Genomic DNA, 19,398 nt, shown 5'->3' on the forward strand with positions numbered 1-19,398 from the left:
AGAATGATGACTTCTTTTCTCCATTGCCCAAACAGAGGCTGAAGACTTTCGCTGACGTTGTCAAGAAAGCACTTGTGAAAACATCAAGTAACAAAACAGTGGAGTACAAACAGCAGGGGAATATCGCATTCAAGTTGTTGGTCAGGTCTCAAAACCACAAACTGGATGTCCAAGAACTTCTACGATACCCACTCATGCCTGTGCCATCATCATTTGGGACACCAGATGGGTATCTTCTGAAGACAGACAAGAGCAAGGCATTCCACCACTTAGTGAAAGACACGAATGATGCCGCTATTCCCCCTGACAAAGATACCATGGATGTAGAAGATGGAAAGATCGTGTTTCACTCAATGAGGGAAATGCCAAAAACATTCAAACAGATATGTCAAAACATCTTGTCTGTCTCTACATCTGGGAAATCTAGCGTGATTTTCAGCACTGACACTCACATGCCTAATTCAATAAAGTCCCTTGAGAAATCAAATCATGGCTCAGGAGAAAAACGTTTGGTTAATAGAGAAAACACAAGGTGGCCAGATAACTGGAAAGAGCTCTTGAGTAATGACAACAATAAAACTCAGCTCATTGAATTACTCTTGAGGGTTTGGTGCACGGAGGAGAATACACCAAAGGTAGAGAAGAAGAAGCTTATTTTAGTTTGCAAGGGCAAGGCGTACAAACTCAAGGCAGACAATGGGAAGATCACTACATTTAAAATTGAATCTCTTGACTCAACCCAGGAGGAGACTGTTTCACGTGTCATTCTCTATTTAACCTATGCCAAGGATGAAGGATATAAATTTGTTCGGCTTCGAAGTCCAGACAGTGATATATTCGTCATACTTCTGTATTATGCTCCAAACTTAGGTGTGCAACTCCTTTTTGATACTGGCACTGGGAATAGAAGGCAATTGATAGATGTCACAGAACTATCGAAAGGGTTCACACCAACTTACTATGCCGCTCTCCTTGGTCTGCATGCATTCAGTAGATGCGATACGACAAGTACCTTTAAAGGAATTGGCAAGTTAAAACCGCTGCGAATTCTACAGAAACGCCCAAAGTACCAAGAAGTGTTCAGCTGCCTAGGGGAGTCATGGGAGGTAACTGATGAACTCTTTCTTGCTCTTGAGGATTTCACCTGCACTATGTATTCTGCCAAAACTAAGACGAAGGAGATTGACCAGCTTCGATACCAAATGCTCGAGTTAATGTGCAGTGGGCAGTCGCTGGATTCAAAGAAGAATGTTGATCTTTCATCTCTTACGTCACCGAGAGTTTGTCTAACTGAGCATATCAGGAGGGTGAACTATCTGGTTGCAATATGGAAACGTGCCGAATGTCCCAAACCTGAGGTCCCTCATCCAGCTCCGGATCATGATTAGATAATGAAGGATGGAAATCTAGAACCCTGTTGGTTCAAGGGAACTGCATTTCCTACAAGTATGGCTGATATACTTGAGACGATGGATGATGATGAGACGTCTGATGATGAAAGCCTTGATGAAAATAATGAAAGTGATGGAAATTTTGATGACGGCTATGAAAGTGATGATAGTGGGACGACTCGGACTAAGAAACTTTCAAGTAACAAGATGGGGATTTCAGGCTCGTAGGATCATGGACCTCCCTTGTATCACAGGATATTTCCAATAATTGCCTTTCCATTAATTAAAAGTGGACCAAAAGGTACCCTGGTAGAGTTTCATACTTTATACCTTGCATAGGTTGACTTTTTTCTATAGTCCAAGGCAACACATTGTGATTTTTCCCAATGAGGTCTTGCATCATATGAGTATATTGTACATACATGTACAGTTTTATTGTATTTCATTCATGATTGTCGTAACCTTCAAATAAAGCATTTCTGTTGTTGACTTATGTGATTTTCCCCAAATTTACTGACAGACTGGTTGAGACTGCCTTTATTGGATGCTATGATCTCAAGAACCAGGGTGAGGACACGAATATTATCTCTCTTGCTGCATTCATGGAGGAGTTGTAGCCAAGTCAATATTACGACGTCCGGAGTGGCGGCCATCTTGAATTTCAGCATGATGTAATTAGTTGATATTATTGAGAATGCTTTTATTGGATTCTCTGACCTCCAAAACCTGGGAAAAAACATCAAAATAATTTCCGTAGCCCTGAATAAGAAGAGTTATGAGCTTTATCAGTTTTTACAATTTTGAGGCAAAAACCGACAAATTTGAAAATTGACCTTGCTACATAAAATCTCATTTCTCTGATTTGGACAATACGTACACGTGATGGGTATAATTTTATTTCTTGAGGTCTCTAGAAATGAAATAAGTCAGAAAAAGTCATCAAATATTGGTCTGGCTGGTTTTTGGAGTACCTTTATGGAGGTGCCTAAAATTTTCACTTTACCCCAAATTTGTTGACCTTTTGACCTCTGGTGACCTAATTATTAAAGATAATTGCAAATGGTCTATTTTATCTGTTAGAGAGGTTCAAAGCAAACATTTTGATATGTTATTTATCTTTCTGTGACCATTCAGTCGGAGTTATGTCTAATTAAGTTTCCCCTACCCCAAAATTGGCAGCTGCAAAATTCGATGATGTCATCAAATAAAGTGGCCGAGAAGTGGTAGTGAGTCCCTAGTTTTTCAATGGGAACATTAAAAAAATGAAAATATGGATCAAATGCTACAACTTAAATGCACTTTTGTCAATTTTAAGGGGGAGGGGGGGTGCAAGGTGAGTTCCCTCAGCCCACGGACTATTATTCTTGTCTGATGTCTCGACTTTCTCGACTTGTGTTTAACCTGTTGCGGCTCTTCACTAAACTCCTTTCATCTTTGATGGTCATTTAACGCTTCCTCTCTTGCTATAAAAAATTGTTCGGGAAAATATTATTCGAAATAAGAAGAGGAAGAAGAAACAAAAGCAGGAGAAGAAATACTGGCTGTACCTGGAAGAAAAAAAGAGAGGAGAAATATTAGGTTCTTGGAACAGCTTCTTCGATCTCCATCCACCACAAAAGCAAAGGCAATTCAGCTAACTATCGAGGCTACAAAGTTATCGGGTATTTGTGGAAATGGATGGATGGCCTCCTCCTCCTCCTCCTCCTCCCCCCCCCCACCTCCTCCCTCTCGACCTCTTCCAGCGCTTTATTAAGTAACAGCCCCAAAGTTGCTCTTGTATATGTTTTTGGAACTTCGCTTTTATTACCTTAATTTCCTCGCCATTTCCTTGTCATTCTGTTAAGGTCATCGCTTTGGGAATCTAAACACCACTAAATGAATCATGAATCTCATCACGTCTATTTTCAAACATTTAAAAGTAAATTATCTTCAGTACTTGTCAGTTTCCTGTTGTCATAATCAATAATGAAATATTTACCCAGCCAAATATTTCATCAAATTTCAAAATCTTCTTGATTTATAAATTTTTTTTTTTTTTTTTTTTTTTTTTTTTTTTTTTTTTTTTTTTTTTTTTTTTTTTTTTTAGTAGAGCTTCCATGAAATTCCTTTGCAAACCTAGGAGATGAAAAGGAAGATTTATTTTACTGTTGATTTGGGAGCCGATCTTTTTTAAGGAACAATATTGTAACAATATGATTATTACATTACCATTTCTGATTTTAACTAGCCAAAAGATTTAAAGGCCACTCATGAGCGAGGGAGGCAAGAGACAGGTCATTGAGCCGTCACACATTGTTCTCAAGACTGAACAAATACCCGACTGATCAGCCTCAGCCTCTCTATACACCCAAGCCAGAACCCTGGATAACCAGATAATACCTGCTGATATCTCAGAGGAATGACCTACTGTCCCCCAAATAACTCCCCTCCACCCACCTCCCTTACCATAACTTACAAATGAGGTAAGGCCATCATGAACGTGGCTCCAACGTGGGACCCACAGATAGCAAAATACTAACGAGTCCAATGATCTCCGACTTTTTTTTATTTTACAGCCAAAATTTTCTAGCTGATTAGGGTAAGAAAGATCCAGTATGACTTCTGTCTTCTGACAGGAAAATTGGAAAGGTCATTTAATATTGGCAACAATCACACCTACCTTAACAAAATCTTAAAAAAACTTTAAACTATTTGTCACAAATGAAGAAAATTTATAAATTTGTCTTATCAAAACAGCCTCCAATGCTTTTAATAAACTGGAGATAATCTGTTTTACAAAGATATGTTATCATTTTATAAGATCCATTTGAGAGCACTGCCAATTTCTAAAGCAATAACTTAAATGAGTTTCCTCCTCCTTGCAGGGTAGACTAAACCTGGAGTACTCGGTCAGCAAGGACAAGTACAGCCATCACCGCGCCCTTGAGATCTTGTACCCGACCACCGAACTCACCGGCTTCTACACCTGCCGCGTCTCCTCCTTCCACAACGAAAAGTTCGAGTCGAAAAGGATGATTGTATATGGTAGGGACCCTTCGCCCTTAATGTCGCTTTCAGGCTTTTCTGCATTTGTTGTTCACCCTCGATATATTATGGATAAAGTCTACTTATAAGAGGTTGAGTCAAGCTTATGGTGGGAAGCGGTGTCTTGTTTCCAATCCCACTGGTCACATTGTATGCAAGTAGATGTGGCATCAACGCTACCATAAAAGACATTTATACCAGAATATTACTTTCCCTATGGTAATTGATAAATAATAGCTTTAATCTTCTTTATGCCTGGACAGGGTGACTTCTTTTTTTCTTCAGGGCTAAGCTGCTGGAAATCTTAGTTACCAATTTCCAGCACTCGAGTTGAACCTTACACGATTTATTTTCCTTTCCATCTATTTATGTAGTGAATTTTTCTTCCAATTCTGTGGTAGAGAACCTCATTCATGATAAGAGATTTAATATATTATAGTTCAAACTTCTCTTTTTTTTCAGTTTGTTTTATATATAATTTCATCCACTTATTCTTTCAGTAAAATTGTAGTTTACTTTCCCAAATGAGAACAGGTTCCACAGATGATGAATTACAATAACTTACCAGACATTGTTTATTTTTGGATTTTTTTTTTCAAATGGAAGTCTAATTAAACTATATTTTTTTTTTCTTTTTCTGTTACTATTTTCCTCAATCTAAAAATAAGTTTTTATACCATATTTTCCCATTGGGCTCTTATTAGAATGATTTTTTTAAAGTCATTTAATAAGTATTTTTTTTCACTTCGTATACAATGCCTAATAATGCATCCCCCTCCTTTGCTATCTCCCTCTTTCTTTCTCGCTTATTGCAAACGCGACTAATGTAAATGACTCGACCAGTAAATGATGAAAGATGAGCTAATATCCTGTTTCTTACTCAACAGACGAATAACGATGAACGTCCAAGATTGCACTCTGCTCCATTCTTACTTTACTTAGGAAAACTGCATTCCTCGCTTTTATTTTGAAGGAATTTCGTCATTTGTTTTAGATATAGCGAGGCAAACAAAATTAAGTATGGCGAGGCAAAGAAATTCAAGTATGGTGAAACAAAAAAATTGAAGTATGGCAAAACAAATAAAGTAAAGTATGGCAAAACAAACAAATTAAATTCTGGAACAGCAAATAAATTTAAGTATGGCGAGGCAAAAAAATTAAAGTATGGCAAAACAAACAAATTAAATTCTGACACATCAAAAAAATTTAAGTCTGGCGAGGAAAATAAAATAGAATATGGCACGGCAAACAAGTTTAATTATGGCCAGGCAAACAAATTTTAGTGGCAAGGCAAAATTTTAAAGTATGACGAGGTAAATAGATTTAAGTATGCATGACAAACAAATAAAAATATGACGAGGAGAACAAATTCAAGTATGGTGAGGCCAACAAAATTAAGTATAAGGTAGACAGATTCAAGTATGGTGTGGCGAACAAATTAAAGTATGACGTGGCAAACAAATTTAAGTTTGGTGAGGCAAACAAATTAAAGTATGGCAAGGTAAGCGAATTAGAGTATGGCGAGGCAAACAAATTTAAGTATGATGAGGCAAACAGATTTAAGTATAGGGCGGCAAACAGATTTAAGTATAGGGCGGCAAACAAATTAAAGTATCACGAGGCCAAGAAATTTAAGTTTAGCGAGGCAAACAAATTGAAGTATAACAAGGAAAAAAATATATTATAGCACACCAAACAAATTTAATTATAGCACGGCAAACAAATTTAAATAAGGCTAGGCAAAGGAATTAAAGTATGTGGAGGCAAAAAAAATATATATATATAAGTGTGATGAAGCAAACAGATTTAAGTATAGCTTTGTAAACAAATTAAAGTATAACGAGGCAAGCAAATTTAAGTATGGCTAGGAAACAAATTTGATTAAGGCACGGCAAACTAATTAAAGTAGAGGAGGTAAATACATTTAATTATTGTGGAGTAAACAAATTAAAGTATTACGAGCAAAGAAATTGAATTATAGTGAGGCAAACAAGTTAAAGTAAGACAAGGCAAACAAATTAAAGTATGACGAGGAAAGCAAATCTAAATATTGCAAAGTAAACAAATTAAAAGTACGACGAGGCAAACAAATTATAGTTTAAGATCCTTAAAGGAAAAAGAGTATCTAGAATAGTAAAGCGAAAAAATTTCGTAAGTATATGAAATAGGGAAACGTAAACATTTCAAATATTTCAAAATTAATTCTAACATGATAATTTTGCACAGGTCTCAACTAGATTTTATTTTGAAGACTCCATTTGTTGAAAACGGTTTTTAGAAAAAAATAATTGCATTTAAGACAATCGATATGAAAATACGAGGAGATTATTCCTTACTTTAATGAAAGGTTGAGACTTCTCAGTTTGCAAAAGTTCAAAAAACACGAGGCCAATGGATAGATTCGAGGACCTTTTGTAAAATGCGAAGTATTCCTTGCAAAGTTCCTGGAACTCCAATGTCATTATTATTCGCATCCTTGGAAGCTCTTAACAAAAGGCAATAAATGTAAAAGCTCCCTTAAAAAGAAAGGAAATTACTCGACTGTTTTGATGAAAATAAAGGGACAAGAGAGAATAAAAGACACAAAGGGTCTCGACTCATGGAAAGTGTACCAACCGTGTGTCACACAATTGTACATAATTATTTTGTATATATTATGCTTGTATCTGAGCTCTTCCCTCGCACTAAAAAGAACCTGAATGATCATGTCTCCGGTTTTGCTCTGTAACATTGTCTGTCTCTCGAACAGGTTATGTCCTGTTGCCTTGAGGTTTTTTATATAAAGGAGAGTGTTCCTTAATAAACAACTCAGTTGATTGCATCCTGCCTTTGAGTTCACAACCCTCTTTCGGCCGTCACAAAAGGGTTTAAGGAAGAAGAAGAATAAGACGAAAATAATAACTAAATTCTGGTTGCTTTTCATTACACCTCAAAGAGGAATATCAAAAACAGGAATAAGGAAAGAAGTGTAATTATTCAGGTAATTAGATAAAGCTTAAAAAAAATTAAATATTAATCAATTAAGAAAAGATAAAAAAGAATAGACTTTTGGAAAGAAAACAAAGAAAAAAAATGGATAGTGGAAAAAAGGGAATGCCTTTGACCGTTTTAATCATGAGGTCCTTATTTTCAAAATGAAGCAGATGGAACTAGGTCGATTTTATTTTAGCATCATTAGTAAATTTTTAAGTAATAGATTGCGAATAGTTGTTGGCGGGCACCATAGTGAGTATAAGACTGTATTATCTAGTGTTCCTCAAGATACTCTGTTTAACCTATTACTGTTCATGCTATGAATGCATATGTGGTTTGGCCTGATGATGCAACTGTCTTGGCATTAAGTTCATCTCCTGAATGTAGATCTGGGCTTGTTGAATCACTTAATAGAATTCAAGCCAAAATTAATGCATGATGCAAATGATGGGACATGAAGTTGAACCCTAACAAAACTCAAAGTAAGAGATGGCCCCTCAGCACACAGATCTTTGCATTGATGATGTCTTTTTAGCTATATACGATTCGTTTGAGATTTTAGGTGTGATTCTTGATAACAAATTTACTCTTGAGAAACACATTAGTATTGTTTCCTTTTTAATTGCACCGGGTATTGTATTATTGAGAAAGTCTTTTAAGATTTTTAGTAATCAATCAATCCTGAAGAAGAGTTTTAATTCCTTTATTCTGTATTCTTTCGAGTATTATTTTCCTGCCTGGTCTTCAGCTGTGATCATAAAAATATTAACTGGCACCATTGTTTAGTTAGTTTTGTATGCATGTTACATAAGGATTTTCATAATTCTGACCATCGTTTGTATTCACATTTTCCCAGACTGTTCCATCCTTTACGTAGGAATAAGTATGTTGCTAATTCTAACAGTCTTGCCTTCTACATTATAATGCTTAACGCTATTCAATATTCTAGAAATCTTATTCCAGCTGGGAGACAGATTGTGGAATTATCTTCCTAATCTGCTGGTTCAATCTGTGGAATTTCACAAGTCCAAACTTTTAGCAAATGTTTTTATGATCAACAGATCGATATAAGTCACTCCTCATATTTTATATATGACATATATATTTTAACGTTGTTACTTGTCTTGAAATAGTTTGCATTTTTTATTCATTACTTTTCCTTTCCTCACTGAGCTACTTTTCCTGTTGGAGTCCCAGTGCTTGTAGAATCCTGTTATTCCAACTAGGGTTGTAGCTTAGCTAGTAAAACATACATATACCAAGGCACTTTCCCCAGTTTTGGGGGGTAGCCGACATCAAACAAATGAAACAATAAAGGGGACATGTAATCTCTATGTTCCTCCCAGCCTGAACAGGGACTCAACCGAGTTCGGCTGGTACTGCTAGTGTGGCACAGCCCACCCTCCCTCATTATCCACCACAGATGAAGCTTCATAATGTTGAATCCCCTACTGCTGCTACCTCCACGGTCATCCAAGGCACCGGAGGAAGCAGCAGGGCCTACCGGAACTGCGTCACAATCGCTCGCCATTCATTCCTATTTCTAGCACGCTCTCTTGCCTCTCTCACATCTATCCTCCTATCACCCAGAGCTTCCTTCACTCCATCCATCCACCCAAACCTTGGCCTTCCTCTTGTACTTCTCCCATCAACTCTTGCATTTATCACCTTCTTTAGCAGACAGCCATTTTCCATTCTCTCAACATGGCCAAACCATCTCAACACATCCAAATCCACCCTAGCTGCTAACTCATTTCTTACACCCGTTTTCACCCTCACTACTTCGTTTCTAACCCTATCTGCTCGAGACACGCCAGCCATACTCCTTAGACACTTCATCTCAAACACATTCATTTTCTGTCTCTCCGTCACTTTCATTCCCCACAACTCCTATCCATACACCACAGTTGGTACAATCACTTTCTCATACAGAACTCTCTTTACATTCATGCCCAACCCTCTATTTTTTACTACTCCCTTAACTGCCCCCAACACTTTGCATCCTTCATTCACTCTGTGACGTACATCTGCTTCCAATCCACCATTTGCTGCCACAACAGACCCCAAGTACTTAAACTGATCCACCTCCTCTAGTAACTGTCCATTCAACATGACATTCAACCTTGCACCACCTTCCCTATTCGTACATCTCATAACCTTACTCTTACCCACATTAACTCTCAACTTCCTTTTCTTACACACCCTTCCAAATTTTGTCACTAATCGGCCAAGCTTCTCTTCCGCGTCTGCAACCAGTACAGAATCATCCGCAAACAACAACTGATTTACCTCCCATTCATGGTCATTCTCGTCTACCAGTTTCAATCCTCGTCGAAGCACTCGAGCATTCACCTCTCTAACCACTCCATCAATATATAAGTTAAACAACCACTGTGACATCACACATCCCTGTCTCCATCCTACTCTCACCGGAAACCAATCGCTCACTTCATTTGCTATCCTAACACATGCTTTACTACCTTTGTAAAAACTTTTCTTTCACTGCTTGCAACAACCTTCCACCAACTCCATATATCCTCATCACATTCCACACTGCTTCCCTATCAACTCTATCATACGCTTTCTCCAGATCCATAAATGCAACATACACATCCTTACCTTTTGCTAAATATTTCTCGCATATCTACCTAAGGGTAAAAATCTGATTCATACAACCCCTACCTCTTCTAAAACTACCCTGTACTTCTAAGATTGCATTCTCTGTTTTATCCTTAATCCTATCAATCAGTACTCTACCATACACTTTTCCAACTACACTCAACAAACTAATACCCCTTGTATTACAACACTCATGCACATCTCCCTTACCCTTGTATAGTGGTACAATACATGCACAAACCCAATCTACTGGTACCATTGTCAGCACAAAACACATAATAAACAATCTCACCAATCATTCAAGTACAGTCACACCCCCTTCCTTCAACATCTCAGCTCTCACACCATCCATACCAGATGCTTTTCCTACTCTCGTTTCATCTAGTGCTCTCCTCACTTCCTCTCTTGTAATATCTCTCTCTCATTCTCATCTCCCATCACCGGCATCTCAACACCTGCAACAGCAATTTTATCTGCCTCCCTATTATCCTCAACATTCAGTAAACTTTCAAAATACTCCGTCCACCTTTTCCTTGCCTCCTCTCCTTTTAACAACCTTCCATATAGAGAGAAAAATGTGGATGTAAAGGGCAAGGTAAGTGAGGCAAAGAGGGCAGCTGACCTGAGGTGGGGTCTGGGATTGGGTCATTCATATGAAGAGAATAAGAAGAAGTTTTGGAAAGAAGTGAAGAGAGTAAGAAGGCTGGTTCAAGAATTGAAGAGACAGTGAAATATAGCTAGTAATAATGCTAATAATATTAATAATAGAACAAAATTCACCGACAAGTGTGAAGAGTTATAGGCAATATAACTCATTGTCATACAGAAACGAACTCTTAGGACTATTAAGAATGAAGAATAAATGGCGGAATACTAGGATTCATTCGGAAGAAGAATCTCATGCGAAGGAAAGGTCGTCAGATGAAAGAATGATGTCATTGGAACCCCCAAAAATAAATAGGGAAAATGTAGAGTTTCGCTAGAAAAAAGTGTACACACAATTAGGTAAAAAGGAAGACGTTATATTTGAAACAATAAAATCAATATGAGGTTTAAGTTGATTTTTTTCTAATTGAAATATGAAACAAACATGTTACGAATCAATGGTATTTGTAGGATTTCACTTGTTGGAAAGGTGAAATGGGAAAGAATCACAAATCGTAACATTAATGAAATACAGGACTCCCTCATCTCTCAAAAGAGCGAAAAACACGCGGCCATGACTACATTCGAGGTCCTCTTGTGAAAGGCGAAGTATTCCTTGCAAAGTTTCTGAAATTCCAATGTTATTATTAGTCGCATCCATGGAAGCTCTTAACATAAGGGAATAAACGTAAAAGCTCTCTTGAAGAGAAAGGAAATTGCTCGATTGTTTCGATAAGAATGAAGAAACAAAAGAGAGTAAAAGACACAAAGGGTCTCGAGTCATTGAAAGTGTTTAAGGATGAAGAAGAAGAAGAAGAAGAAGAAGAAGAAGAAGAAGAAGAAGAAGAAGAAGAAGAAGAAGAATAAGAAGAAGAAGAAGAAGAAGAAGACTAGAGATTAGGAGGGGACTAAGGGAGACAAAAATAGTAAAGAAGTAAAGGAGAGAAGTGTGATGGCTTTTGACTACACCTCAAGAAGATTATTCATCGCAGGAACAACGAAGGGAAAGTAGTAAAATAGTTAATTAAAAGCAGCTCACATCTTAGAGGAAGAAAAACATGAGTTCAGAAAGAAAGATTCAGAAAAGGAAAAACGTTTTTAGCTCCCAAATATTTTAGGGAAAAAAATAGTGTCAAAAAAGTAAAATGGTTGTATAAAAGAAGGACTTAGGGTAAATGAAAAAGAGTTGTAATGAAGATAAAGAAGTTTCGGAAATGACATACGAAACATTCGGAGAAAGAGATTCTTGAAAATGAAAATATCTCAAATGGCGGAAAAACCTTGTTGGAAACCAAAACAAGCAAAAGGGGATTCATTTGAAGGGAAAAAATGCTTACAAAATGACACTAGGAAGGAAAAGTTTTCCTTAAAAAGAATAAACGTCAAAAACTTGAACCTTTTAGTTAATTTTCAATATTCAAAGAAAATCATACATGCTATACTAATTTGCATTGATGACATCTCTAAATCATATAACATCGATAACATTTTTATACTTCCAATTTCGGAGTGTTGGACTCCTCAAAAACTTCCCACGCTCCATATTACGTATAATGATTTCCATGAGGACAGAACGCTAAAGTTTTATGCGCCAGATAACAATACAAACAAGAGCAACGAGTCTGTTTGGACGTTATCTTTAAAATGAGGAAAAAATGCAAATCTGGATCTTGAATCCGGATTCGGATCATCTCCAAAATTTAATGATGTTGTCCATGACCTAAGATCCATCTGTGGTGAAAATGTCAAAATTCGTCCGGTAGTTTTGACGATATCTTTAAATGGCGAAAAATGTAAACCTGGATCCGGATCATCTCCAAAATGTAATTGTGTCGTCCAAGACCTAAGATCTATCGGTGTTGAAAATGTCGTAAAAAATCCGTCCAGTAGTTTTGACGTCTTCTTTAAATGGCGAAAAATGTAAATCCGGATCCGGATTATCTCCAAAATGCAAGGTTGTCGTCCTTGACTTGAGATCTATTTGTAGTGAAAATTTCGTCAAAATCTGTCGAATAGTATTGACGTTATCTTTAACTCTGGAACCAAAATCCGGATCAGGATCCACCCATCTCCAAAATTTAATGACCTAGAATTGATCTGTGGTGAATATTTCGTCAAAATCCATCAAGTGGTTTTGACGTAATCTTACGCACAGACACAGACAAATAAATAAACCGACTCGATCGCATATCCTCCTGGCGGAGGTGAAAAGCTGGTAGATTTTCGTGATATTTTAACTGCTGCACAAATACATGCACACTCAGACACATTTACGGGTGTAGACATTGATGTTGGAAGTAGGATTATATTCATCTCATAAGAAATGGGTTTAGATCAGTGAGAGTTACGTGAAGATTTTAACGATGTATAAACTTACTTGAAATCCCCAAAAATTATAGTTTCTGTGGTGGTAGATCTTCACTCTTTATTAGATTTCCATTATCCATCTAAAGATATTCATCTCTAGGGAGGGAGACGCCCACTTAATGTTATTATTCATTTTCCAAAAGGTAATAGGGAAAAGCAGACTTTTGTTGGAAAAAAGTCTATATAAAATTAGGTAAAAAGGAAGACGTTATCTTTGGAACAATAAAATCAGTATGAGAAGTTAGTTGATTTTTTTTAATTAAAAGATGAAACAAACAGGTCTTGAATTGACTGTATTTGTAAGATTTCACTTATTGGAAAGGTGAAATGACGAAGAATCATATTTGATCAGACAAATTGTAACATTAATGAAATACAGAACCCTCCCATCTCTCAAAAGGTCGAGAAACACGAGGCCCATGACTACATTCGAGGCCTTCTTGTAAAAGGTGAGGTATTCAATGCAAAGTTACTGGAACTCCAATGTTATTATTATTCGCATCCTCGGAAGCTCTTAGCAAAAGGCAATAAACGTAAAAGCTCTCTTGAAGAAAAAGGAAATTGCTCGACTGTTTCGATATGAATAAAGAAACAAAAGAGAGTAAAAGACACAAAGGGTCTTGAGTTATTGGAAAGTGTTTTAAGAAGAAGAAGAAGAAGAAGAAGAAGAAGAAGAAGAAGAAGAAGAAGAAGAAGAAGAAGAAGAAGAAGAAGAAGAAGAAGAAGAAGAAGAAGAAGAAGAAAGATTATGAGGTGACAAAAGAAAAGGAAGACGAATAAGAAGAAAATGAGAAAAGTATGATGGCTTTTAACTACATCTCAAAGAATAATCGTAGCAGGAACAAGAAGGAAGAGTGGTAACCTAAAAGCAGCTCACATCTTAGAGGAAGAAAAACATGAGTTAAAAAAGAAAGATTCAGAAAAGGAAATACATTTCAAGCTCACAAATATTTTATACAAAACTGATTGAGAAAAATAAGTATCATCAAAGAAAAAACCTTGAGTAAAGGAAAAAGCTGTAATAAGGAAAAACGGTTTTCGAGACTGTCAAAACATTCGGAGGAAGAAATGAGATTAATTTAAAGGGAAGACTACTTACAAAAAAACACTGGGAAGAAAAAAGGTCCTTGAGAATAACAAACGTCAGAACCTTGAACATTTCAGATAATTTTGAAGATCGAAGTAGAAGTTATTCAACATTTACTAATTTGCATCGATGGCATCTCTCAGTCATATAATATCAACAACATCTTTATATATCGGATTACCAAGCGCTGGATTCCTTAAAATATTCCCATGCTCCAAATTAGGCAAATAATTTCCAAGACGACAAAATGTTGAAGTTTTATCATTATCCGCCAAATAACAATACAAAACAGATCACAGATTTTTACTATATTTTATCTAATGTACAGAGACATGCCCATTCATTAATATTGATGTTGGAGGTACGATTATATTTATCTCATAGTTAATGAATTCAGATCATTGGTAATTGTGTGAAGCTTTTAATGATGTATAAACTTGCTCGAAATCGTAAAAACGGATAATTTTTTTCCTGAACTTCAGATTTTAATCGATATGCATTATTTATCTGAAGTTACTCATCTCTAGGGAGACACTTATTTAATGTTCTCATCAATTGTCATCAAAATTCGATGATTTGGTCTCATGACCTTTCAAGAATAGGTTAACACACGTATGCATGTAAAACAATAGCTTTCTTCCAACATTAGAAAAGAGATTGCTTGGAAATATACAAGTCACTGAAGCCTCATGATTCCCCTAGTCTTTATCAGTATCAATTTGCTATAATCTCAAACTTGGATTCTTCATATTCCTAAATTTTCTTTTTTTTTTCCTCCCAGCAGTACCAGCAACCAGTATGAACGTGTCATACCACAAGACAACTCCCTCCACCGTCAACGTCACTTGCGATGCTCATGGACTGTACCCGAAACCTCTGCTCAGGTTATACGAGGGCGCAACTAAACAGTCAAGGTGAGCATCACTAATCGAAAGTAATTTCTATGGCCTTCAAGGGTACGTAACCACGTGCCACGTGTAGACCAACACTTGTCCATCTAAGTATATATATATATATATATATATATATATATATATATATATATATATATATATATATATATATATATATATATATATATATATATATATATATATATATATATATAATCACCTATTACTAGTCCACTGCAGAACAAAGGTCACAGACATGTCCTTCCACTTGCCTGATTATGCTAGTCCACACCATAAATTTTTCTAGTATCAATCCATTGTCTTCCCTTCCTTCCCCTGCCTCTTTGCAATTTCTCTGACCCCATTGGGGTATTCTTAATGTCCATCTGTTATCTGTCATTCTCATTATACGACCCATGCCTATTCCTTTGTTTTTTACAAGTTTTAAGAATATCCTGTAGTTTTGTTTGCTCTCGTATTATGTCGCTCTTTGTCTGTTCCTTACTGTCATTATTCTTTCCATAGCTCTTTACGTTGTAGCAAGCTTATGTCCAAAGGCTGCAAGTTTCTGATGCATGCGTTAAAACTGGCAGTACCCTCTGATTAAATACTTTTCTTTTTATAGAACATGCTATTTCATTGAAATGTGTGGTCTAAGAAAGAAGATGCAACAGACAAATCCCATAGCCACGTTTTAATTACTGAATCAAAGATGAAACACAATTAAAAAATCTTCCACTGCATTAGACACTTTATCTTGTAACAAATAACTCATGGTGATTTTCAACGCTATCATAACCCCCCTTTACAAAGTCTCTTGCATGTAGTCTAATTTATGAGACTATGATATTCCAGGGTTTTTCACTCCTTGTAGTAAACACTTCTTCCCTTTCGACCAGTCTTTAATCTTGCAGTCTCTTCACATTTCCAAACTCCCTCAAATGTCTTATTTATTTATCCCTTCATGTAACTATTCCACTTAATCTCTGCCGTATCAAATTCCATTTTTCTTGCACCATTTGATACTTTAATTTGTAAAACTTATAAACCAGTCTAAAGATCTTCCATAATTTCCCCTTGTTTGCTATCAATTTACTGACTGTGCTTCAATAAAATATAGATGCCTCAATACTCCATGAATAAAACACAAACTTAGCTCCCTGAGATGTTCTTCATTCTTTCCAGATCTTTACTTTCACCTTTTCACTTTTATGTGACTGTATTTACTTCAAAATCATTGGCGTCCCTCATATGTCTTCCATACTAATATTCACTGCTTCCTGTTCTGTTTCCATTTTCCCCCGGGGTTTAACTCAGCTAATATTCAAGGTCATCTTTGTCCTACAAGCTCTTTTACCAATTTTACTATTTTTTTCTTAATCATCACCTACTAATGCTATATCATTTGCAGCCACCCATCATTGCACCTATTCATAACCCATTTTTTCTCATACCCAAATTTACATCTATCACCGTTCAATACATAAAGATGTCAAGCAGCATTGGTAATGTACATAGGGCTACTAACTATCCAGTCTACTTATTCAAATGTATGTATTGCCTCGTTAATGTTAATACATGAAACTATCTAGTCATCAAATTTGTAACTATTACCTTATCCATACGCTGCACAGCCCCAGCCGTTATTAAATCAACACTGCTTTCCCCTCATGCACCCTTGCGTTATCTATCTTACGTTCTCCAACAGAATCATACCCACATACCCCAGTAATCGTGAATGATCATATGCTCTTATCATGTTTACAGGTCCTAGGTAAAGAATATTTTTTTATTAAGCATATAATAGATTATAAACTACTCAATCTGTCTCTTCAACAACAACAATAACTTTCACAACGTAAATTAACAATAGTCCAACAAAGGCTTGTTGACCACCTTAATGTATCTTATAGATTACGGAATATAAAAATCACAGTTGAATTTTGGCGGTTTGATTTTTCTTAAATAGAATGTCGTTGCAAACATAGGTGTAAACTTCGATAGGTAAATGTACATACAACTTTTTTTTTTATAATAGCAAGGACATCTGGAAATACTTTATGGGTACTTTATTCTAATCTTTAGTTTTCCTTACCAAATATGGCTAATTTGTTTGTCCTTTTCTTGATTTTTCGAAGGTCTCTGGTGACAGAGGTTCACGAGGAAGTCATTGAAGCCGAGGATGCTTTCAGCGTCTACTTACAAGCACAAATGGAGGAACGTGTCTTAAAGCAACAGGAAACTATATTCGAGTGCATCCTGTCCATCCCGGAGACTGAGTATCATGTCCGGCGGAACATCATCTATTTTCCTGGTAAGGAGAGAGAGAGAGAGAGAGAGAGAGAGAGAGAGAGAGAGAGAGAGAGAGAGAGAGAGAGAGAGAGAGAGAGTGGGTGATGGCAGCGTTGGCTTGGTACCCATCGAAATGATAACGGCTATATCCAAGATAAAATCGCCTATGTTATTCAAGAAAAAAGACGAAGAAAAATCTAAAGAATTTATGCTAATGATGCTCATGATTATATTCCTCTTGGAAAAAAAAGTAATTCGAATGCTACTGATTCTCATGAAGTAAAAGAATAACTTTCCACAGTCAGGCACAATGATTCGATGCCCTTGCAATTTTGACACACGTCATTGTGTAGTAGCCTAACATTATCAAAATTAATTTTTTTCCGTTTACTTCTTTAATGGTGTCTCCTTTTTTTTTTCTATTATTTCTTAAAATTGGAACAGATTTGAGCCGAGTTACCAACTGAATTCATAGTTGAATTTGGCAAAATAATAACTTTACAAGAGGAAGACAGTGAGGCAAATCTCATAATTATCCTTGTGTATAAGTTCGGTCGCTTAATTGGGATAGCAAAAACAAACTGGTATCATTAGAGAGAAGGTTATTAATAAGATGTCTGTAGTAGAAAGATAAAACGTTAAGTAGAAGAGAGGAGATTATGATAGGCCTGTTTGGGCTTTCATTGCCACCTTCGGCATTTTGATCTTATTACATTGCAAGTTGAATTATTAGAGTTTTTATCCCCCATTAATGACTCACATAACTTTAAGTCTGAATTCTTTATGAATATTTTAGAAATTTCCTGTATTTCATTTTTATAAAATAAGTTTTAATGAATAAAAAGTTTAATGAAAGAATTCTAATAAAAATTACTAATTTATTTTTGCCTCATGCAAACTAATTGATATTTTTAACGAAAATATTTGTCTTTCTTTGTAATGCCAAAACATTTCTTCTTTTTTATTTCAGGATATGATGCCTTTGAAGCACTTGGTAAGTAAGGAAGACAGAGGCCATTAGAATTTGGCTCAAATTGATTTGACAGCTGACAATAGATTTCAAAGTTCCATATAATGCAAAAAATAATGTTTACTGTGTGTAATACTAAGTTTTTAATGTATTGAATGGGATTTCATGAATATAATAGTCATTAGATTAAGAGTAGAGATGTAATAGTACAACAAACTGCTATTTACATTCATTAATTACTTCTCAAGATATATTAAAGACAGATTGAATCCTTTTACGAAAAAATTTAATACTAATTTTCATAATTATAGTCTTCAACTTCCTGCATGAAAAACATTTTTCAATTTAGATCTAGTTTGACTCAATGGCCTGGTGACCTTTATTTAGAATGACCATTACTCATGTCCGACTCCTCTTGTTTACAGGGAGCGTAGCCAAAGAAGTCTCAGACACGACGTTCTTGCTCTTCCTGCTGTCCTTGTTGTATCTGCACTGAAGGCCACATCTTCATCATCTCCATTCAAGAAGAAGTTCATCCATTTTCTCCTCTTTCCTTTCTTTCTCTATCGCTTCCCAACTGATGCGAGCCGTTGTAACGCCTCTAATCATTAGGTCTTAGGAGCTAAATGTATTGCTTTACCATTACAACATTAAGGAGTCATTATTATACTCAAAAGCAAAGACAATGATCTATTTCTAACTTCAACTCTCAATTAAAAAAAGCTGTATCAGATTATCACTGTCGCTCTTTATTGCATTTGTGTGTAGTTTCAAATAGTAATTAGGTCGCTTCACAATTCTCATTGGTTCATTATCTATCATCATAAGAAGTCACTGAATGAGCACAAACATTGTATCCAAAACGAATAGCTGAGATCTAGAGAGTTATTTTGTTATCATTAGAAAGTTATACTGTAAAGGAACATTCAGAGTGAATTATTTGTTGATCCCAAATATGCTTTATTGTAGAGATGTTTATGAATGTATAGAAAATCTATCTGAAATAGCAACGTCACACTTGACCTTCACAATGATGTCTTTGTAGAGATTAGTGCTTTTCACCGGCCTTTCATTTCATAGATGTTTCTTTCACGGGAGTTAGATAAGGAAACAAATTATTGTTCCACAAATTGAAAA

General features: G+C 36.0%; 1 protein-coding gene across 1 annotated transcript; it reads left to right on the top strand.

The window, feature by feature from the left end:
- The first annotated feature begins 1,391 nt into the window (after positions 1-1,391).
- LOC137642946 (uncharacterized) lies at positions 1,392-18,757 on the top strand. Its single transcript, XM_068375810.1, has 7 exons — positions 1,392-1,446; positions 1,912-1,958; positions 4,256-4,415; positions 14,891-15,020; positions 17,138-17,313; positions 18,262-18,285; positions 18,687-18,757. Exons 1-7 carry the CDS (start codon positions 1,392-1,394, stop codon positions 18,755-18,757), a joined length of 663 nt encoding a protein of 220 aa, XP_068231911.1.
- The last annotated feature ends 641 nt before the right edge of the window (positions 18,758-19,398 follow it).

The sequence above is a fragment of the Palaemon carinicauda genome, chromosome 6 (assembly GCF_036898095.1).
Source record: "Palaemon carinicauda isolate YSFRI2023 chromosome 6, ASM3689809v2, whole genome shotgun sequence".
NCBI lineage: Eukaryota > Metazoa > Arthropoda > Malacostraca > Decapoda > Palaemonidae > Palaemon > Palaemon carinicauda.

What these genes read in the sequence shown, in the direction of transcription:
- LOC137642946 (XM_068375810.1), top strand. Translation starts at nt 1,392, where the DNA reads ATGAAGGATGGAAATCTAGAACCCTGTTGGTTCAAGGGAACTGCATTT. An exon ending in GGGAACTGCATTTCCTACAA is followed by an intron (nt 1,447 to 1,911) that starts GTATGGCTGATA and finishes ATTTACTGACAG; the next exon opens with ACTGGTTGAGACTGCCTTTA. An exon ending in GAAAAGGATGATTGTATATG is followed by an intron (nt 4,416 to 14,890) that starts GTAGGGACCCTT and finishes TCCTCCCAGCAG; the next exon opens with TACCAGCAACCAGTATGAAC.